The sequence below is a fragment of the Natator depressus genome, chromosome 10, assembly GCF_965152275.1.
Source record: "Natator depressus isolate rNatDep1 chromosome 10, rNatDep2.hap1, whole genome shotgun sequence".
Lineage (NCBI taxonomy): Eukaryota > Metazoa > Chordata > Testudines > Cheloniidae > Natator > Natator depressus.
The window spans coordinates 31,825,459-31,848,191 of NC_134243.1; the positions used below are offsets into that span (position 1 = coordinate 31,825,459).

Genomic DNA, 22,733 nt, shown 5'->3' on the forward strand with positions numbered 1-22,733 from the left:
GAGCAGCCAGGAGGGGCTCCAGCATTGCTGGGTGCAGCAAACAACCGCCAATGTGAGTCAAGGACCCCTTGAAAGCAGAAGGCCAAGAGAGAGCCCAACATTTATTTTAAATCCCTGGCCCCAGGTGCGGAGCCAGTCCCAGGAGTTGGGAATGTGGCTTGGGGCAGCTGAGGCCAGCCACGGCCAGCTGGCACCCACACACACTTGGCCAGGGGCCGGGCAGAAGAGCAGGTCATGACCAAACCCCAGCAGACCTCGCCCTGAGGACAGATCCTTGGCATCCCAAAGGCAGGGATCAGAGCCGCGTGCGCCCTTCTCTATAGACTGACTGTGAACCTTGCACTCCCTGGCACCATCAGCACAGGTGCCCCTGTTCACTGCTGGTAACCGAGGGGCAGGGAGGCAGTGTACTGTGTTGTAAACAGCGCCCCTATCCACTCAGCTGGTGTGTGAACAAAGCACAGGCGTACACGGGCGTAAGTCAAAGAGAGGGCGGTTACGTTTAATGGTAATGACTAAGAGCACAGCCAGGGGTATCAGCGGGACAGGTGAGGAAGGGCAAGTACAGCCGCGTTCGGGGCACCCTTCAGGACCATGCTGGCCCAGCACAGAGCGCGGGCCATGGGGCCAACAGGCGCAGGGTTGTGAGCTGTCACAGCCCCTTACACAACCAGGACACCCTCACCCAGAGCTACAACCCATTCACTCACTACAGAGCCAGCGGCGGAAATGCTGGACAGAGTAAGTATTCAAAATACCCCCCAGTAATGAAAACTAACCCTGACCCCGCCCTGGGAGTCCAATCCCCAAAGGGTGAGCCCACCTTCATGTGAATCAAATGCAAAGGGCCCTGGGCTTTGTTAGAGGCTGGGGTTGGTTGTGTGGCAAGGGGAGAGCTTGCAATGAATGGAGTGAGGCAAGCTGGCATGGCCAGAATGGGCAGCACAGAGCTCCAGGCTGAGGGTGGCACAGGAGCTCCCGCCGGGATGTCAAGAGGCAGACAGACGGGGACTTCACATACACAGCCATCACTGGGGGGGGGGGGGGGGGGGGGCTGGGTTAAGCCAGTAAACCCTCCGGCTGCTTCTCAGCATGGCACAGACTCACAGAGCTCCCCCAGGGCACCACAAGGCTGATGCAAGGCACCCTGCCAGCAGTGCAAGGCTAACGCTGAGACACGAGACCTCCCCGTGGCAAGGGGGAGGGGGGGATGATCTTTGGGAGCAGCTGTCTGGAAGAACCTTGTGAAAGTGGCAGGAGGCCCTAATACCCGCAGCTGGGGACACAGTGAGCCCTGTGCCACGCTGAGGGGAGCTGGGCTCAGCACCAAGAGGGGCCCACTGAGCAGCAGCAGAGTCTAGTAAGGACAGGCACAGAGCAGGGAGTAGGCAGGGGAGGGACTGACACAGACGCCTGCTTGGGGTAATGTACTATGGTGGGGGACGCGGCTGCAGAGGGGAGAAAAGCACTAGAGCGGGGGGGCATGGTGCCCTGTTCGGCTGCCTGACTTGGCGAGGCCCGGGAAGCGGCCCAAGAGCCGTTGTGTTTGCAGTAAGGCTCCTTTGCCCCTAATTCATGTTAAAGTTAGAGTCTGGATGGGGGAGGGTGGGGAGGAGGGGAGGGCTTCAATCCTTCCAGTCCTTCTTTATACAGAGGTGCCACTCCCAGGAGAGATGGTCCGTTCTGTCGTCATCAGTGAAGAAGGATTTGATGTGGTAGGTACCCCGCACCAGCACACCCTTGGGGGCCTCGTCCAGGGGGGTCAGGAACTCGTACTCCTCAGCGCGGGGCCCATAGCTGCCCATCATGTAGACGTCTTTATCCACTGGGCAGAGAGAGAGAAGGGGGAGCCGTCAGCATGAACAGGGGTGAATGCTCTGGAGCAGACACTAGGTGGTAACAATGTGTGAGGGGGGGCATCAAATGCCTGTGGTGACTTGGGGCCGGGGGTGGGACTAGAGCGCTTGACCAGCGCCAGGAGTACCCCCACCCCATATCACACTGCCGAGCCCCACATGACCAGCTGGGTTCCCCCTCCCACCCCACAAGGAGCCCCGTGCAAGACCTGGAGACCAGCCGGGCCGAGGTGCAGACTCACCTTTCAAGCCTTTCCTGTAGGTGTGATGCAAATATTTCAGGCCACAGACAATCTCCTTGTTCACCTGCAGGGCAGAGGGGTCAGGGTCAGGGGGACACCTCCTGTCAGCGCCTCGCTCCCTGCGCCTGCCGGAGGAGACCTCCCTCTGGAGACTGCATGGAGAGCAGCCTGGGGAGAGCTGCAGGGCAGATGCCAGTGACCCTCCCTGAGCACTCACTAGGGAGGCATCTGATACACAGAGGCTCTAACTGCCCTCAGGTCCTGCTCATTCGCTGCCCTGCCCCACCTTTTCCCAACCCAGCATGCGAGTGTCCAGCTCAGCCTGGCTCTCATGCAGGAGAGCAGTATGCAGTCCGCAGTGCAGTGGCACGTACCCAGCAGCGTCACTGCACCAGGCATCTAGAGTTCCTAATTCCCACCATCACAGGCTGCACTGACCTGCCTTCACCATGGGACACAGGCAGCAGGGCACGTTCCACAGAGTGCCAGCGGCCAAGTGCCAGGCAGTGCCAGTCATGACCGGTCATTCTGCCAGAGGAGACGGCGCTCACTGACCTGCATGCACCAGGCCCAGCCGGGGTCCACACTGCCTGCTGCAGGATCAGCTCACCTTGAACGAGATCTTCACTCTGTAATCCACCCCTTCCTTCAGCACAAATGACTGGCTCTTCAGCACCTCCAGATCCCCTGCGCCAGCGAGAGGAGAGCCGTCAGCCTGCCTGTCCCTGGCCCCCTTCCGCCAGGGCCCAGAGCCCACCCCTCCCCAGACACATGGGCACGGACAGCAGGACAGCGTCCCCTTGGGATTCCAACACCTAGGAGCAGGGATGGACTGAGGGCGAATGGGGCCTGTCTCCCCATTCCCCCCATAACTCCCCTGAGGGCAGGATCTCCCGAGGGAGCAGGGGTTAGCCTGCAAGTGGCTGCCGGGTTGTTATGCTGCTTCCCCCCATCCTTGCCCCAGCCAGGGGGTGCGCTGGGCTGGCCCTGCTCACCTGTTAAGTCCATGGTGATGGGCCCTGGGGCCTGGTCACACAGCAGAGTCAGTCTCGTCAAGGTGACATTAGCCATGCTGGGATCTAGAGATGGCAGGAGGGGCAGTCAGTAGCTGGGCACGGCTGTTACCCGACCCCCACCCCTGGCTTTTCCAAGAGAACACTGCTTATTCTGCCATCCAAACCTTTTGCTTTAGCAGCTTCTTGCAGACAGAGCTGTCCCACTCCCTGACTCCAGGCTAGGCTTCCCTTGCAGCTGCTGCCCGCTGTGCCCCCTGCCCCCCGAGCCCTGCAGTAGCTCACCAGGCCCCTGCCCTATTCCAAATGGGGGAGTTCCCATGGCTCTGGTATCATTCATATCACTAGAATAAACCAATACAACAAATCCATCTGTAGCAGTCATCGTGAATGTCATGAACAACACGAATCCAACACATCTATTCCAGGGACCTTCCACTGGATTCCCCTATACCTTTGCCCAGCTTGGCCCCCGGGGAGGGCAAGACTGCCAACAACCCCAAGAACTAGAGCCCACCTCCTCTTCCCAGGACAAGGGCTGCCCTGCCACAAGCCTCTGCTCAGAAAGCTCAAACTAAGCTGCGGCCAGCACCTTCCCAGACTTCAGAGACCACAGCTACCCTCCTGTAGTGCTCCTTGTGTCTGATCAGGCAGGCCGCACTGCAAGCCGCGACCGGCAGGCCCATGACCAGAAGGGCAGCTGCTGTCTGCCCCATCCCGTGCCAGGCAGGGGTGGTCCTCAAACAGGCAGGGTTAGAGGACCGTCAGCTAAACGGCTGCTTCAGGGGTAGCCCAGCCCCTGTGACTGCGGGGCAGAGGAAATGCCAGCTTTCTAGTGGTGGGCAAGGCTGTCCAGGTCTCTGGGGTTGCAGCGAGGGGGCTGTGCAGAGCTGGCTGCTAGGAGAAGGGATTGTTCAGCGGCGCAGCCTGGCCTAGCCAAGGGATAGGCCCGTGTTGTCTTATGGATTCATAGGGAGGCTCCATTAGAATGAAGAGTTACTAAGCCACAGGAGAGCCACAAGCGCCTAGCTGGCTGCAGGGCAAGCTGCTCTAGACCAGCAGTTGCCAAACTTTCCCAGTTGCAGCCCCCATCTCATTCACGGAATTTGTCGCCCCACCCCCTCCATTACTTGTAATCTGAAACTGTTTTTCACGCGGGAAGGTGGAGGGGAAACAGAGACCCCAGAGGTATCACACCTTTCCTGCCTGCCAGGCCACGGAGCCTGGCACAAACCCTGCCAGGAGGGGAAATGCAGCCGCAGGACCATCTTGTAAACTGGCTTACAGAAGCCCTGGCACTGCAGAGCCTGCTGAAGGTGGGGGCTCCCTTCCCAGCCCGGGGGCTCTCTGACCAACCGAGGCAGAACATGTCAGGCTACCATGGCGCCACGCCCCAGAGAGCACAAAGCAAGCCCAAGGCTGGCACAGCATGGAGGGGGCACAGTTAGCATCACCATGGAATCGAGAGGAGGATGGTAATGTGGGCCGGGAGAATTCAGCCAGGCCTGTAGTGAAGGAGGGAAGGTGAGAGATTAACTGGGAACGGCCCCTCCTTGGGGAGCCAGCCTCCCCTTTCCCATGGTGGCCAGCCTGTTGCAGCAGGGGCTCCTGAGAGCAGGCCCTCGTGCCCAGGCATGGTGTGCTCGTTGCCCAGGCCCTAGCCCGCCCCCCGACAACATGCACCTTTGGATACGCACCTGCCCTGCATCAGCAGCTCCTGCCGATGGCCCAGACAGCCTCCTTCCCAGGACACGCCGAGCCTGGCAGCCTGGGGTGCTCCGTCAAAACGGACCGAACTCCATTCTGCTGCAGTGCTGGGCTGGCAGTGCCCAATGCCACACCACCGCAGGCCAACGTGGCCAGGCAGGTGGCCAAGTCACTGCCCCAGCCCCTGTCACACTCAGCCATGGGATACTTGGCCACCTCAGGGCACGTCCCACAGCGGGGGCACCAGCTCCCTCTCCCAGGGCTGATACAGGCTGCACAGCCCCTGCCTCAGCCAGAGCCCCTGGAGGACTACTCTAGAGCTAACCCTAGAGATGCTGCCTAGAATTTCGGCCAAAACCCTCCACCAGCCATGGAGGTGTGTGGAGCACTGGGCTGTGCAATGGATACAGCAGTGCTGTGCAAGCCAGGCTGGCCATCATGGTCTAGGGCCTAGGCAATGTCACTAAAGTCAGGGAGACTGATGCTACACCCCATAGTCTTCATAGAAATATTGTTAAAATATGATTATAGCATATCTAAAATGTATTTTATGCAAGATGGGTCATGTGAGATATCACTGGAAAGGTTGATTTACTGAATATGATTATCCTATTTGTATGCATGTACTATTTCTGTATCTGAAGTTAGGAATATTGACTATGTAACAATTACAAGGAGTTTACACCTGGGGAATGCCCACCAGACAGAATGCAATCAGTCTGGATGGGCCACTAGGAAGAACAATAGGTCTTTGAAGATGCTAATCTCCCACCTTCCTGAGAAGCTTTCCTGGGATGCTACAAATGCCTCTGACTCATGGCTGCATTGGCACTGCAAGGTCATGTGATCACATCACTTGGTACCGGATGATAGAATATCAGTATTTTTCCACTGGGTCGGTGGGTGGGGAACCACACTGGAAAACAAAGGGTTGCCACCCTATGTAAAGCCTATGTAAGGCCCGGGAGTGACTTAACCAGGGCTCATTCTTTACTGAATCCCCACCCAGGATGACTGCTGGAAACATATAAAAAAAACAAAGACAAAGGGGGCCAGGGGGGAAGCTGAGCCCAGGCTGGAAAAGGTGTCTGGCCTGTGAAAGAAATGCCTAAAAGAACATTCAGGATGAGAAATTACTACTTGTAACCAGTTTCTTTAGTGTATTAAGCTTACATTGTGGTTTTTGTTTTATTTGCTGGGTAATCCGCATTGATCCATTTGCTAACCCCTTATAATCACTTAAAATCTATCTTTTGTAGTTAATAAACTTGTTTGTGTTTTCTCTAAAACCAGTTTGTGGAATTCATAAACGGGGGAGGGGAAGGGGGCAAAAACCTGTGCATATCTTCCTCCACATTGACGGAGGAGGCAAATTTCATGAGCTTACGCTGTATAGTTCTCTGTGCAGTGCAAGACAATATAATGTTGGGGTTTGCACCCCCGGGAGGGTGTGCACTTGAGTGCTGGGCAATTTCCTGGCTGAGTCTTCCCATGCAGAGCTGATTTCAGTGTCTGTCTCTCTCTGCAGCTGGGTGCGTCCCTACCTGTGTGTGTGCTGGAGGAGGCTTGAGGACCTGGCTCAGCAGGACTGTGTAAGGGAGCCCAGGCTGGTGGAACAGGGGAGCTCAGTGGTACCCCAGTACATTAGGTGGCACCGCGGTGGGGGAGGGGGGGTTAACCCATCACAGAGAATCTGGAGAATCCAGCCAGAGGGGGGGCACTGGGGTGCAGAGCACAGGAGGGAATGGCAAAAGGAATATTATGCAAATGACAAAGTGCCTGGCCATCAGATATGCTGATTAGGGCACTGCCTCATTTGCATGCCATCTCCAGATGTCTGGCTGCAGGCAGAGCCAGGTTGCATCATGCCCAGGGCACAGATACGGGTGTCAGGATCCTGCCAAAGGCAGTCAGGACTAAGGGTCAGAGCAGGGGAAAACCTGAAGCTGGGAGCAGCTGAGGAGTTCTCAGTTAGGTTCCAGGCTGGGGTCCATACCAAGGATCAGACTCCGAGTCAGTGGGGTTGAGGTCAGAAGAGGGTGGGTGCCCACACATAATTGATGGCGCCCACGCAGGTACAAAGGGAAGCCCCAAACAAGGGGAAATGCAGCAGCTGGCAGGGGTGTTCTAGTGGGCATCGCTCACCTTCTGTACAGTGATTGGCTCTGCCATGGCCACCATTATTATTCAGCTGGGGTTGGGAACGCGGCAGTGCTGTGGGGCTGCAGTCAGGATCAGGGTCCCCTGTGCAAGGCGCTGTACAGACAGAATAAATCTGTGCCGAGGTATGGCTGACCCCGCCTGTTAATTCTCATTCTTACCAGCTGACTGTTGTAACAAGGGAACTGGGCAGCTCCTGTGTGCCCCAGGCCCTTCCTATCCCCACCACGGGGCCTGGAGGCAGTGAGAAGACCCTCACAACAGCAGCAGTGCCAGCTCCCTACTCAAGCAGATGAGTCCTTAGAATTGCAGACATCCCCTTCCTGGCCTAGTGGGGGCCCAGGAGCACCCTCCGCCCCCTGCCCTTCCCCCCCCCCCCCCCCCAGCACAGCACTAAACTCAGGGGCTGTGGGTTGCCCTGTGGAGCAGGCAGAAGGAGCCCTGATCTTTAGGGGATGATCCCTGGCTGGATCCAGCACATTCCAACGAGCCCAGTACACAGTAGAGGGAGACACTCCGGTGCCCACTGTTGCCTCCAGAGCCAGGGGGCAAATGCAGCCACCGTGAGCTGGGAGTGCCGCCCTGTCAGCCCCTATTTCCCAGTGTTGACACTGCACTGGGGGGTTCACTTCTCCAATCTCCCCCTAGCCCAGCCAAGAGGAGCTGGAGCTAACCAGGCTCCTGGCTGCTTTGGCCCTCACCTCCTTTGTGTTATTTAAAGCACATCTGTGAACTGCTGTTTATCCCTTGTGATTAGAAGCCTGGCCCTCCCTGCACTGATGACTCAGCCTGGAGTCCCACCTAGCAGCGCTGCTCGCCAGCTGCTCTGCCCTCCCCTAATGCTGTAATTCAGCAGCTCCAGGCCTGGGTGCTGGCTCCAAGACAGACTGAGCATGTGTGACCACAGGGGCTGCCACTTCTCTTGCCAAGCGGCCTTTGCCAACAGCGCCCAGCCACACTCAGCTCTGGTCTTTGTTGCTGCTATAAAGGCAGAGGGGGCCAAAGGCGGGTGAAGGGCCTCAGGAGAAGATGTGAACTCCAGACACAGCACGGCTAGTGCAACACTCAGGGTAAGGGTCAGGACATGGAGGCTGGCTCCTACAGGAACTGCCCCATTGCAATGGCTGGAGTGTTTTGGATTGCTGCTGCTCTCCCACAGCGAGTGCTGGCCAGCTAGAGTAGCTGGGGAAGGCTTCACAGGGGAATGGCCTAACTTGGGTGAATTCAGAGAAACTGGGCATCTGGCCTTTCCTGCTTCTCTGACAAACAGAGAAGGCCTGGCTGGGAAGGACTCTCTCCTCATTGGCTTTTACATTATAAATTCAGGCCTTGTCTACCCTGTTTTTCCTGAAGACCACAGCCTCGCCTTCACTACACAAAAGGTGCCCTAACACTTGTATTACAGGCCTAGCGTAGACTGGGCAAGCTGAACCCTAGGTTTCTCCAGGACATAACACATGTTAGCTGGTGAAGGTAACTACAACTTCCCTAGACTACACTAGGCGTACAACACATCCCGACTAACATATGGTAAAAATACCCATTTTTCCCCACGGAGTCCAGTCTGCCAGCAGCACCACAGGTGCCATGGAAATGGAACAGAACTGAGAGCAAATGAGATTTCCATCAGACCCGTCAAAACTTTAGTAACAATTTCTTTTGGGCGACACCCTCTGTAACGCTATCTCCTCTGGTATTTATTGGGTGCTCTTCATTAATTTGTCAGCACCACCAGCTCATCTCCCACTTCCCATCCCTGAGTCTTCCAAGGAGATCTTCAGACAGATCTATCAAGAATCTCCTGTTTTAAGGTACAAGCGTTTGATCGTGAAGGAGTCCAAGCGTGGCCATTATAGACAAAAGAATGGCCACAAATCCAGTTGTTCCTTTAATAAAACAAAATGGAGAATTTAGCAAATTAACTTTTCTTTGAAGAGAAACATACTGCGGAGAGAGCCAGACTGACTGGCTTAGACGACCAAAGAATCAAGTTCTTCACTTGGCTAAGCAGCAGCTAAGGGGAAAATGGGAACAGCCTGCAAACGTGTGCCCTGTGAGCACCGGGGGCCAGTGTGACGCAGGGCACAGAGCGAGGTGCAAAGGGAGATCTGGAACACGCACGTCGCACGAGGCATTCTGGGTTCTGCCAAACACTACACGTTGCTGATGCCCCGCTGGAGAATCACTCAGTCACAGACTGAGGCAGCAGCTCTGCAAAACATTATCCAAGGCCCAGCACACCTCCAGGCCACTCAGCTCGGAAATCAGTTCAACCCTCAGTGGAAGCTAAGACTCAACAGAGAAACGCTGTCCCACACTGCCCTGCTTTCCAACCACTACTGCCCTGGAGCGGCTGCTGGGCTGGAACAGGGGAGAGCTTAACTGAGTTACAGCCACGTCTGTGCAACATTTTAGCTCTGCTTCAGCTTGCATTATAGCTGCTCCTGTTGGAGCATCATACAGTGCAGGAGCATCACCCTGCGCCAGCTCTGTACCATCACAAGTGACTCCCACGTTCCAGTCAATGACTGGAGAATTTTCCATCAAAGTGTACCCAAATGGAGCCCTTTATTAGGTGTGAGGTGGCCAGGGTTGGCAGGGAAATTGGGGATTGATGTGTGCGCGCATAGGAGAGTCTAAACACGCCAGGTATTCTGCTTGGAAACAAATGCCTCCCCCAGGTGGGCCCAGACACACGCAACGCTCATCTCAGAACAAAGGGTTCTCCCAAGAGACCAGGTGGCACTCCCAGGGCCTGGGACAGTTAAGACTAGACTGGACGAAGGCCTGGAGAAAATGCTGTCAGGAACAATCGAACAGTTGGGATCTAACGGCGCTTCTCTGCCACTAGCGTCCATGCTCTGCCGGTGCAGAGCAGCATGCAGCCAACTCCCTGTGGGGCTACTGAGGAGGTCAGTGGTGCACAGCTGCTCGCTGCCCATCACCAGGGCGTTTATTCGCGCTCTTCCCAGTCTGCGTCATTGCCTGCAACTACAGGGGACGCCTGGCTGTGTCACCACTCGGGCCATGCAGCGGCGCAGACCAGGGCCCGTCACTCAGAGGTGAGAAAGCCGCCCCATGCAAACAGAAAAATGCTACATCCTCGGCAGCGTTCAGACGCACAGGACTCCCGGCTGGCTAACTCAGCGAATCGAGCTCCCCACTTACCCTCATGCCACAGGAGAGGAGCTGATGTCAACTGCCAAACTAGGGCACAGGAAGCAGGGGGTGGGGAATAGCCAGCAGCCTGGGAATGTGGCAGGACAGCCAAGCCCCCGTACAGTGGTGACAATGCAGCACCGCACTGCAGTCCCCACTCAGGGCACTGTGTGTGGGTCTAAGCCTTAGGGTAGGTGTGAGCAAACTTTTTGGCCTGAGGGCCACATCTGGGAATAGAAATTGTATGGCGGGCCATGAATGCTCACGAAATTGGGACTGGGGTGCAGAAGGGGGTGAGGGCTCTGGTTGGGGGTGCAGGCTCTGGGGTGGGGCCAGAAATTGGGAGTTCAGGGTGCTGGAGAGGTTGCTGGGCTGGGGTGGGAGGGGGGTGACGGCTCCGGCTGGGGATGCAGGCTCTGGGGTGGGGCTGGGGATGAGGAGTTTGGGGTGGAGGAGGGTGCTCTGGGCTGGGACCGAGGAGTTCGGAGGGCAATCAAGGCTGGGGCAGGTGGTTGGGGTGTCAGGGGAGGCTCGGGGTGCAGGATCCAGGCAGCGCTTAACTCAAGTGGCTCCCGGAAGCAGTGGCATGTCCCTTCTCTGGCTCCTATTCGGAGGTGCGGCCAGGTGGCTCTACACGCTGCCCCATCTGCAGGTACCGCCCCTGCAGCTCCCATTGGCTGCGGTTCCTGGCCAATGGGAGCTGCAGGAGCGGTGCTGGGAAGGTGCAGCATGAAGAGCGAAGCCTCCTGGCTGCCCCTACGCATAGGAGCCGGAGCGGTGCCATGCCACCGCTTCCAGGAGCCGCATGAAGCGGCTCCCGATCCTGCTCCCTGGCTGGAGTGCCGGAGTGAGGCAAGCCCCAGACCCCGCTCCCCAGAGGGCGCTCAAGAGCCCAATTAGAATGGCTGGTGGGCCGGATCCGGGCTGTAGTTTGCCCACCCTGCTTTAGGGACTCCCAGCAGGAGGGTGTCTCCATCTTGGTCACCTACAAATGAAAGGTACAAGGTCGCTCCATAACTGTTACTATGGAAACTAACATGGCGATAATGTAACCAAGTAGACTGCAGTGCAGATCTGACACTGGACAGCTGTTACAATTCAGAGGTGGTGGAAAGCTACCAGCATCTCCTTCATAAGGCTAGGGGCACAGACCGGCCCCTCGGGGAGGAACGGTCTGAGGCAGCACCCTGACAGAGGGAGGTGCAGTGACATACCTGCCCTCCATGCCCACATGGGCACACCTCACAGCTCTGCGTGCCACATGGCAACTCCCCACCGGGGACAGACACCAGACCCAGAGGAGACTTTCCGCGTCCCCCGCAGCACAACCTTGCCCACGGGACTCAGCTGCTCTTCCAAGTTTGGAGCTGAAAGGAGCCAGGTAAGGAACTTTCCACATGTCTCCTCCTCCATTGGTACTGCCCCCGGGTGAGGATTAAACAGAGACCCCCTCCCCCACCAAGAAATCCCCTCCCATTCTCCCACAGACTGGGCTGGGGCCTTACCGACACCCACTGGGATGGGCCCCAGCAGCACCCGCTTGTATTTGTTCAAGCTCTCATCGTCCTTGTCCAGCTGCTGGATCTCCTGGAGGGTCTTCTTCTCCGGGGCCCTGTACGCCAAGTCCACGTCATCCATCTCCTCCTCCAGGGGAGGCGTCACACCGTCCTTGTCTGCCATGATATCTGAGGGGAGGAGAAGCCAGTCAGAGCAAGGAGGGACCCACAGCCTCCTACGGGAGAGCCCCATGGCCGGTCACCCACCAACCAGGTGCCCATCCCTGGGGCTGGACACACTGGTGTTAGCTGGGGGGTGGGAAAGGTACCCTCCCCAGGGCACCTGAAGCCTGCTGGAGAGAGGAACGGTGCCAGGGAGAACAGGGGTGGGGAGTGGCGGTGCCAGGGAGAACGGAGGGGGCGTGGGGTGGGATGGGACAGGAGTCTAGAGGAAGCAAGGGGCCAGGTTTGCCCCTCCCCCACGGCAATTTTCTGCTCACACCCTGTCCCACAGGAACAAAGTCATCACTCCAAGAGCAGCCTGGGTGGAGGGGACAGCCTAGTCCTTGGAGCTCCACTCTGTACCGCCCCGCCTCAGCCCCAGCCACCCCCCATGCATTGTAGCCACCGGCAGGTCTGTGTATTGCAGCTGCAGAGCCATTCTCCACCCTCCCTTGCAAGCGCTGGCCTCACCCGCAGTTCATGGAAGTGTCGGGCAGGGCAGCCAGAGATGAGTCCCGAGTTCATTTGTTTGCTTTTGGCTGCACCAGCAGCTGATCAGCCCATCAGCACCCTGCCTAATCACAGCAGGGCCGCCAAGCAGGGCGTGGCCATACACACCTTCCCCCATGGCCACCGAGCGGGGTGCAGGGCCCCCCCATCCTGCGTGGCCACCTAGCAGGGGGCCAGACCCACCCCAACAGTCCCACATGCCCCAGACAAAGCACATCCCTCAGACCAAGGGATAAAATGCAGCCACCAGCCTCAGCTGCCAGGACAGAGCAGAGCAGAGATGGTCCCACAGGAAGAACCACACAGGCCTAGAATCATAGAATATCAGGGTTGGAAGAGACCTCAGGAGGTCATCTAGTCCAACCCCCTGCTCAAACCAGGACCAATCCCAACTAAATCATCCCAGCCAGGGCTTTGTCAAGCTGGGCCTTAAAAACCTCTAAGGATGGTGATTCCACCACCTCCCTAGGTAACCCATTCCAGTGCTTCACCACCCTCCTAGTGAAATAGTGTTTCCTAATATCCAACCTAGAGCTCCCCCACCGCAACTTGAGACCATTGCTCCTTGTTCTGTCATCTGCCACCTCTGAGAACAGCCTAGCTCCATCCTCTTTGGAACCCCCCTTCAGGTAGCTGTAGGCTGCTATCAAATCCCCCCTCATTCTTCTCTTCTGCAGACTAGATAACCCCAGTTCCCTCAGCCTCTCCTCGTAAGTCATGTGCCCCAACCCCCTAATCATTTTTGCTGCTCTCCACTGGACTCTCTCCAATTTGTCCACATCCCTTCTGTAGTGGGGGGACCAAAACTGGACACAATATTCCAGGTGTGGCCTCACCAGTGCCGAATAGAAGAGAGCCAGGCTAGTCACTGACCAGACCCTGGGAAGGACCACGTGCAGTTCCTAGTGACGCCCCAAGAGCATGCTGCAATCCCCCTTGGGAGGGGCCCGAGCTGGGCCATGAGCTAGGATCTAGACACTGCAGATGGGGGTGAAGGCATTTCCTCACCCCAGTCCCACGTCCAAGGGCCTGGTGTGCATGGGAGACAGCGCCCTGAGTGCCCACGTGGCTGCTCTCCCCAAAAGTGATGGGAAGGGGCCACACTCCCCATAGCTCAGCCCTGCAGCCAGTTTGTCAGCCTACAGGTAAAGTCTCTCTCCAGCTGCTGGCCCCTGCCGCCCCCGGGCTCCGCATCACGTCAGGCTCTTGCCAACTCAGCACCACCAGCAAGGGGGTCTGCAGGGTAAGCGATGCCTCCAGTGACACCCAGGCTGCTCTGTGGCCTCAGGTGGCAGCACAGGGTCACTGCAGTGTGAGGGGGCTGACAGGGACCGCAGAGCCCCAGCATGAGGGACGGGAAGAGTCCTGAGAGACTCCAGCTGGAGGGGATCTGAGCGCCCAGAACCTGGAGAGCCACAGAGGACTGCCTAGTGTCACCCACTCCCAGCCTCGTAAAGAGTCGGTGCCTCGGTCTATCACACTGTGAGACCGCCGCACCTCCGGTGCCACCCCAGCCCCAGAGCCAGGCAGGATTCAGGCTGCTGCATCAGGATCTGGCGTGGCACTCCAAGGGGATCTAGCCATCCATGCTGCTGTGAAGCCTAGCTAAGGCTCAGAAGCGGGGAGGAGTCACCCTCCCCCAGCCCAGCAGGGAGCACTCACAGGCTAGTTAGCATCTCAGGGGTGCTGTGCCTTGCACTGGGGGGCCCAGGGGTACTTCTCAGCAGGACAGGCACCCAGCCCAGGCACTCTGGAGCAGGCTTGTTTGAGAGACCAGCAGCCCCGGGTGCCCACGCTACACATTTGCCACCCTGTTTAAATAGCAAACATTCAGTCTCCTCTTCGGAATGGTACAGCAACGGGAAGGTAGCTAGGGAACTGGCTCCAACCTGACGCTGTGTGACCCAGAGCCAGGAACACCAGTGAGGCCAGTTTGCAGCAAGCAGCGCCCAAGCGCCAGGTTTGACAGTCTGCCCTGATCTATTATTTGTATTACCATACTGTCCAGCCATGGACCAGGAGCCTACTGTGCTAGGCGCTGTGCATTATTTATTACATGTATTATGGCAGCATCCAGGAGCCCACTGTGCAAGGTGCTGCACTTTAACTATTAGATGCATTATGGCACCAGTCATGAACCAGGAGCCCACTGTGCAAGGTGCTGTACAAACAGATCTAGTCTCCTGTGTTCCTGAATCATCCGAGAGGAGTTTAGCACTTCCTTGAATTGATCCTCTCTTTCCAGGTACTCAGCAAGTTCTGCAAATAGTCCCCAGACTACACGGCACAGGGGAGTGATTTGCTGCAAGTGTCCCGCCTACACAACTCCAGCTGCGCTGGTCAGCTTTGACCGGCCCCATGAGGTTCCCGTTCCACCAGTGGAGCTTAACTCAAGAGTCAGTTTGCAGAGCCAGTGCTCTCCTCAATGTGCCCCATTTGCTGCACGCTTCCTCGCCAGTGATTTGTAGAAGAATCCCAGGGTGAAGTGTGTGGGGGTCCCCTCCCAGCTGAAACACCCAGTGCAATTGTGCAGTGAGGGCTGGGCAGCCAGGCTTGGCCTTTGCCCTTATAGAACCGACATCGAGCCATTCCAGCAGAAACACTAGGAAGGCTGAGCTGTGACAACGTACTGACCAATCCCTTCATCAACAACCCATCTGCTTGGAAGCAGGGAAGTGAACAGTTCAAGACATCACAGTTCCCACCCAGCCCACCCACGCTTACCAAGCACAAAGCACTGCATTTGACACATTGCCTTTGCAGGTCGGCTTTAATTTAAGCTCTGCCAGCTGTGACAAGACAGCCCTAGCCCTGCGCATCTGTCTGATTTTACAGACTCAAGACATTTCATCAACAAGCTGTGAGCTGCTCAACTGACCTTCCCACCCTTCGTAGTTCTCGTTCACACACACAGACACTTAAGGTTGCCAGGAGAACCTGAACACTGTATTTCCAGGCGTCTGTGCAATCGAAAATCTGAGTCTTCAATCCGCATCAATTAACAGCTTTTGGCAGACACAGAAAGCGTGTAAAACCTGAATTAATTGCACTAATTAGAATCTGGTTTTTGTTTGTTTCCCCCCCCCCAAATTTCCCATAAGCGAAGCAGGTACCTAGTGCCACTCAACAGCCACTCCATGCTAAGAGATGGGAGCATGTACGTTGTTAAAGGAGAAAAACCTGGGACAGATGTATGGGAGATGCCTACATTGTACAGCCGCTTGGAAAGGAAAGTGAAATTGGCTCAGAATTTTCCTCCAGAGGCTTCGCTCCTGTATATGTCATGGTGCCGGTCACATGGCCTGCTAGACCCTGACCGTTTAATTTCCTACTGGATTGGTGACTGCGCTAGCTCACTAGTCATACCCAGTCAGACACTGCCTGCAGCCATGCCTGGGACACCAGCCCTGTGGGGAAGGACCTGAACAGATGAAGAGCAAATGCTGCTCCCCTCTTTACCCGACTTCCGAGGACAAAGAGGGGCTCATGCAGATACACACATCAGTGACAGGGAGCCTGCCTGGACTTGGATTTAGTAGCACACAGCAGAAAGCACAAAATCCCTTCTACTTATTTCAGCCAGGAGTAGGAGCCCATTGCACCAGCAGGTCTGGGAGAATGGGAGGATTACCAGTGCCTTGGGGGGACCTGGGAACTCCAGCTGGCTTTAGCCTTAGGCCAGCAGCTTGGACAAGCTGCATTTACTTAGGGAAGTGTCGGAGGCAGAGCTGGAGGCAGTGCTGTGCCCAAGACAAACTTGAGCCTGCCTACTCATGGAGAGACGAGGTGGGAGAGGGAATACCTTTTACTGGACCAACTTCTGCTGGTGAGAGGGAAACTGTCAGGCTTCCACAGAGCTCTGGGTCTCCTCACCCCCCTTGTCTCTCTAGTATCCTGGGACCGACCGGCTACAACTGCACTGAGTGCTCCTGGGCTGGAAGTTGGTGGAGTTGGGGCTAGAGCATGGTGGGAGAGTGGGAGGACCCCTGCTGTGGGGTGCCCGAGCGCTGCCGATTTAGTTCCTTATGACAAAGGGTGAGCCTGGTTTCCAAATGAGCCCATCTCACAGGCAGCTCCTCCCTCCCCTACCATCTCAGACCCGCCTGCATGGATAGCTGGGCTACGGTCTGCCCAACCCCCTCTTCCCCAGTGACATAGGAAAGCTGCTAGCCTGGCTGGGTAGGGCCCATTGCTGCAGCCTCTGGTCTAAGGGCTCTGCCAGGAGGCTGGGGTGCTGCTAGGACTCAGAACGTGGGGGTGGGGGGACAAAATCTCTGGATTGAAGTCTGAGCCCAAACACCACTGCTGCTCGCCGCCCAGCACCCTGCAAGTCCCAGTACACACCCCCACCCCGTACCCTCACAGCTGCTGTGACCTGGTGTCTCAGTCAGAGGGAGGCCCCTCCCTCCTGCTCTGGTAAGATGCAGTCAGGCAGCCACAGAGTTAATAGTGCAGCACCTGCAGGCTGCTCTTGCAGCCAGGTGGGTGGTTGCTTGGTAACTGTACCTGAAGGGAGCTCTGTGGAGCCTCCCTGGGGGTGAGGAGGAGAGCAGCTGGGCCCCAGGGCGGGGCAGGTGAATTGCTCCAGATCATGTCTGTGCTGTGGGCTGGAATCCTTCCTCAGGTAGGCCGGGGGAGCTCTGGGTGGCCATGTCCTGGGAGGGAATTTATCACGCACAGCTGCTTTGCCCTCTAACCCCTCTCAACATGGCACGAGTGGGAAGCAAAGGCCTCTGCTTGCCTCCACGGGGCCAGACGGAGCCCTTCCCAGGAGCTGCCGCTAGCCACGAGAGCCCATGCTGCAGGCCTGCAGCACATGGCCCAGGGCCTTTCTGGGGCAGGGTGTCTATTGGTTAGAGCAGGGAGCCGGGAGTTCTGTCCCCCACCTGCACAGTCACTAACCTGCCGTGCTGTAGGTGCCACTCTGTGGGCATGGTGGTGTCACACCAGAGCCGCACTGCCCCGGACTCTGTTCCCCCTTTAACCTCTTGGGGAAGGGCTCGGGGGTCACGGGGCAGGAGGGGACATCAGGGCTGGGAGCACAATGACGAGTGGCCCCTTTGTGCTGCTGACGCTGGTGGCTTCTGGGCTGCAGAGATGCAGCTTCCAAGCAGCCACAGGCAGGGCAAGGCTCTCCGCCATCGCCAGCCTGAGCCCCAACACCAGGCGCGTCTGCGAGGCCGCAGGCACAGACCGAGGGCCAGGCGACAAGTCGCACGCTCCAGCTGCAGAAATGGCTAACAGATCGTTCAATTCACTGCACCAGCCCCCACCCGTGGGCCTGGCATGGGTGCTCTGGGGCCCACCACTGGAGGGGAGAACACACGGGGCGCTGCTCACTGTGCACACTTTGCCACTCAAACCCAGGGCTCAGTTACTTGCAGCTGCCATGGCCTCTCCTACTGCGAGGAGCGTGAGAGGGAAAGCCGCTGTCTGCTCCCGCTCCACCATGGATGTGGGAAGGGTCGGGGGCTTGGGCGAGGCTCTCAGGCCATGCCCCGACCCCTCCCCATGACTAGCAGCACTGGTGAGCAGAAGGAACAGGAGAGTTCCTCTGCTCTGAGGAACCTGCGGATTGGCCATTGCACGGGAGGCGAGAGCAGCCCTCAGGAGAAGCAGCTGCCACGCTGGGAGGGGGGATGCTGGAGAAAGCTCACGATAGAAACCCTGGGGTTCCTGGCTGTACATGTCACACACAGCCAGCCCCCCCCCCCCCCCGGATGCTCCTCTCACTCAGCCTGGTGTAAATCAGGAGCATCTCCAGGGAAACGCAGGCCGCTGCTCCCGCAGGCAAGGTGAAGGCATTGGAGAATCAAGCCCCAGGAAAGCGCCCCAGCATGCAGGCCCCCAAGCCAGGAGAACAGGGTTGAGAGCAGCCCAGGAAGCAAGTACATGACGTGATCCTGGCAGCTGAAGCCAACCGGCCCCAGGTTTGCTGCTGGCACCTGCTTCCCTCGCACCATGACCCAATCTGGCACACTTCTCCCCGCCCCAGGGCGCCCACTGGCACACCTCTCCCCGCCCCAGCGCGCCCACTGGGACCCACTCGCACACTGGGAAATGTTGGCACACGAGCCCTGCTGCCTGTGGGTGCAAACACTCCAGAGTTTTCCCAAGGCCCGGCAGACCCGTCATGGATGGGTAGGCGGGCGAGCGGCATTCTGGGCACAGCTCCAGGTGATGGGTGCTGGGTGTGGGGGCACTGGCTTTCCACTAACACCCATTTCACCAGCCTCTTCCCTCGGCCTACAGCTAGGGCCTGGAGAGGGTTGCTGCTGTGCCCTCCGCTCTCCCAGCAGGCTCCAGCCCCCTTCTATGAGCAGCCTCTGACCAGCAGCAGGGAAGGGCACCCCCTCACCGCCCTAAACCAGAGACTCAGCCCAGCCTCGGGGCTTGCAGGGAGAGTCCAGGGACTTTGGGCTAGGTCCTTCCCAGCCCCTTGGGCCCTGGCAGAAAAGAGAGCCGTGGGGTCCCTGAGAGAACCCCAGCTGGCTCCCCAGAGCCAAGGGGCCAGGAGCAGGCTCTGCTCCAGAAGTGCCTTTTGTTAATGAGCTGACAGTGCTCAGGGCTGGGGCTCCCAGGGAACAAGGGCAGCTTTGGGCCTGGCCGCTACTGGGTGGTACACACTCAGGCTGAGAGAAGCACATGGAGCTGGGCTTGGCCCCTGGGGGAGACTGACTCCGTGGGGACCTGGCAAGCCAGATGTGCTGGGGGATCAGCTCATTGGAACAGTGTAACTAAGCATCACCTGGCAGGAGCAGAAACCCCTCATGGGAACCCCTCTAGGGCCCACAACCAGAGCCCCCTCTGCAGCCAGCAGCCCTGGGCTCTGCCCCCACTGGGCACCTAGCACAGATCACTGCACAGCCGGGCAGAGACAATGTTGAGCCTGACCAGCTGGCATTTCACACCCACTCTGCCCAGGTGTAAATGACGCACCAGGAGTAAGGCAGGGGGACTGGCACCTACGTGGGGCACAGCGTGTGGTGGGCTGCCTGGCAAAGGGCGCTGTCAGCAAGCAGCCCTGGCTGAGGCAAGGGAGAGCAAGCGGTGGGCATCATCACAGAGCCAGTGCCCTAACGACTGCCCGCTGTGGCTCACGCCTCTTTCATGAAGCACACGTTAGGTCTCTGTGGGATTTGACACTGGACATCAGTGGGCGAGGCTGGGAGCTAGGACGAACCCCACCTCCCCACACAAAGCACCACACCAAGGCTGGAGCTCCTTCCCACAGCCTAGGTAAGCTCCTCCGCCAAACCAACACCCGACAGGCAGCTGAGAGGGAGAGCGAGGGCTCCACACGTGCACCCTCCCCCACCCCAATTCCCGTCTACACCTGAGAGTGCTCCAGCAGAAGCAGGGCCTGGTTTGTGACAGCTGTAAGGTACAAGCTCCTGGGAAAGCCCCTGCTGCCCTCCAGGCCAGCAGGCCCCCATGCCCTCAGACGTGCTCACTGGGATAGAGGGGCCACAGCAAACAGCGCCGTCGTGAACAAGTGCCCCTTGCTGGGGGTGCTGCTCAGCACCAGGGCACAGGATGCAGCCCCCAGTGCCCTGGAGCGGGTCCTGCCCCCCTTATAAAGCAGTCAGCACCCAGACTCCAGTACAGGGCACACGCCAGGCTCAGAGACCCCAGGCAGAGAGCAGCCCAGCACAGCCCCACCCCAGGCATGGAGAGGGAGTTTGCCAGCAGCTGCCTCCTCTGCCCTCAACTAGCTCCCTGCCAGGGGGCTCTCCCAGAAGGGAGCAGCCCATGGCTGGGAGATGGGGGGGATCCTCTGAACCCCTGGTGCCCCACGCCCTGTTCCTTGCTCAGACCAGTTTCTCCCTCCCTGCTCCCTGAGTTTCGCCTGCCGACCCCCACTTCCTCACTGAAGTCATAACACTGGTCTTGTGACATCACAGCCTGTTGCCATGGAAATGGTTGTGATGTCCCAAATCCCTGAGGGGGGGGGCCCAGAGGGGGGGGCCTGGTTGGAACCTGGAGGAGGGGTTATAGATATGGGGGGGGGATGTTTCCCCCAGGCTACCTCTCTGAGATTATGGTCACAGTGGCACCTGTGGAGTGCTCCCAAGGCAGAGATCACCTGGCTCCACTGAGGGGACCGCAGGGGGTGGTCCCAGGGACAGACTGAGGGAAGCTGGGATAGTCCTGCTCAGAGACAGCTCTGTGCCTGGTGGCCCCCCCTTCCACACAGGGCCCTGCTCCCCACCCCAAGCCAGGCTTCTCATGGGAGGGAGGTGTCATCACAGGCCTCTGGGGCAGGAGCAGGGGAAGCTGCTCCCAACCCGAGCCCTGGAGCAGGGAACAAGCCAAGGCTGTGCTGAGAGAGTGGCTGGGACAGGAGTCCTGGCTCTCTGCTCCCAGTGGTCCGAGCTGGAGCAGGTGCTGCGGGTCAGCGAGCCAGCCTTGCTCCAGAGGGTTTGCAATGGCCCTGCCGGCTGCAGCAGTCACGCCCAGCTCTGTGGAGCCTGGCTTGTCTCTCTGGATTGACAGTGGTGGAGCTGAACTCAGGTCCCAGCCCACGCGCCCCCGGGGGGCCCTGCCAGCCCTCCACCATCAGCACTGAGCAGCACCCATCTGAGCCTGCAAAACCTTCCTCCCAGCAGAACACGGGGGACTTTTGTTCTGCTGGAGGCTGAAGCCACACCAGGGACAGCAAATGGGCCAGCTGGCAGCGACCCATCAGCCCCTACCTCAAGGGCTCAACCCATGAGGACCCCTCCTCGGCAGCAAATCCCCCACCAGCTCACACACATGGGGAAGGTCCCGGTGCTCACCGTGGACACTGGCCCCTTCCTCTCCCTGCCACCTCCCATCTGCTTCTCCCAGCACAACAAAGGCTCACCCAGCACTTGCTCCAGCCCTGCCAGGCATGCCCCTCTGTGCCCACACTCAATATCCTGAAAGGACAATGGAAAACCCGGACAAATCGATACAACTGTGAGAGCAAGAGGGCAGTGAACCCCCAGTGCCCTGGAGAGGCCTTGGGCAGAGCAAAGGCAGCCTGGCTGCAGCTGAGCCACCCCCTGCCCACCCTCAGCCCATATGCCCAGGCTGCAGGGAGTTGGCACAGGGGGGAGGGGCGCTCTGCTGGGGGCCGCTGGCCATGGAGAACCCCTCGTGCCTCAGGGCAGGGCACTGGCCAGGGACAGCTTTAGGAGTAGCCGACTGGCTAGGTAGTTACCCACACAGTGTGCACACCCCCCAGCCCCGCACGCGCGCGCGCACACACACACACACACACACACACGACTCCTGCACACCCCATACACCCCCTGCTCCTGCACACAACCAGACACACCCCAGCTCCTGGCCCCTGCACACAACCACACTCCCCTCTGCCTGTGCACACCCCCTGCCCCTGCACACACGCACCTGCACCCCCCTCCACCCATGCACACACACCCGGGCCCTGGCTCCTATACCGCCCCCCCCCGCACACAACTTCACACGTGCTACACCCCCCCCCCACACACACACACCCCTCAGCTCCTGCACACCCCCGGCCCTGGCCTCTGCACACACCTACACACCCCTCTGCCTGTGCACACCCCCTCCGCCCATGCACACACACCCCGGCGGCCTGGCCCTTGCATACACCCACTGTCCCTACACACACACCTGCACACACACCCCGGCGGTCCCTGCCCACCGTGCCGGCCCGGGCCCGCAGCCCCACACCATTGCCCGTTGGGGTGCCGGCCCCACAGCGCTGCCCCCGCGGAGGAGCCGCCCGGCCCGGCCCGGCCCGCTCACCTCGGGCGCACACCGCCAGCCGCAGCAGCTCCAGCAGCTGCCCGCCGAACTCGCACGCGTCCGAGCCCAGCATGGTGCCGCCCGAGCCAGCCGAAGGGGGTCGCCGCCGCGGGGGGGAGAGTCACGGGGCCATGCGAGCCCCAGGCCGCCAGCCCGAGCCTGCTGCGGGGGAGCGGCCGGTGGGCGAGCCGCGCGCAGCCGGAGTGCGAGCCGCGCCGTGCCGTGCCGTGCCGCGCCGCGCCGGCCGGAGACGTGCGGCCGCCTCCCCCCCGCGCCGCGCCAGCCCCAGCCCCAGCCCTCAGCAGCCACCAGACCGCGATGAGCTCATCGCGAGCTCGCCGCGCACACCCGCTCCCCTGCGGCCTGGCGGCCCCTCCCCGGGGATGGCGGGGGCTGTGCCCAGCTGCAGCCCGGGGCAGGGGCTGCCAGCCGGCCGGGAGGGCACCCTCTAGCTGGTCTCCTCCCCTGTGACTGCGGCGCTGGCTCTGGCCACTGGGTCGGGCTGCCCGCGCCCCGGCTGTGCCGCCAATCGCCTGGTGGGCAGGGGGAGATGGGTTCAGTTCTCAGCTCTGCCTGGCTTGGTGCAGGGGCTGGCACCCCCTTCCCAGG

The 22,733-nt window shown here is 59.2% G+C and overlaps 1 protein-coding gene across 1 annotated transcript; it reads right to left on the bottom strand.

The window, feature by feature from the left end:
• Positions 1-491: 491 nt before the first annotated feature.
• Positions 492-22,301, bottom strand: ARHGDIG (Rho GDP dissociation inhibitor gamma). Its single transcript, XM_074965635.1, has 6 exons — positions 22,125-22,301; positions 11,643-11,822; positions 3,094-3,177; positions 2,709-2,785; positions 2,099-2,162; positions 492-1,825 (listed from the first exon to the last, which is right to left on the bottom strand). The coding sequence occupies exons 1-6, from the start codon at positions 22,195-22,197 to the stop codon at positions 1,626-1,628; spliced, it is 678 nt and encodes a 225-aa protein (XP_074821736.1). The 5' UTR covers positions 22,198-22,301; the 3' UTR covers positions 492-1,625.
• Positions 22,302-22,733: the final 432 nt, after the last annotated feature.

Excerpts from the sequence above, each read along its gene's own strand:
- ARHGDIG (XM_074965635.1), bottom strand. The coding sequence starts at position 22,197 with ATGCTGGGCTCGGACGCGTGCGAGTTCGGCGGGCAGCTGCTGGAGCTG. Across the intron at positions 11,823-22,124 it reads GCTGGCGGTGTGCGCCCGAG|ATATCATGGCAGACAAGGAC; the intron begins GTGAGCGGGCCG and ends TCCTCCCCTCAG. Across the intron at positions 1,826-2,098 it reads CTACAGGAAAGGCTTGAAAG|TGGATAAAGACGTCTACATG; the intron begins GTGAGTCTGCAC and ends CTCTCTGCCCAG.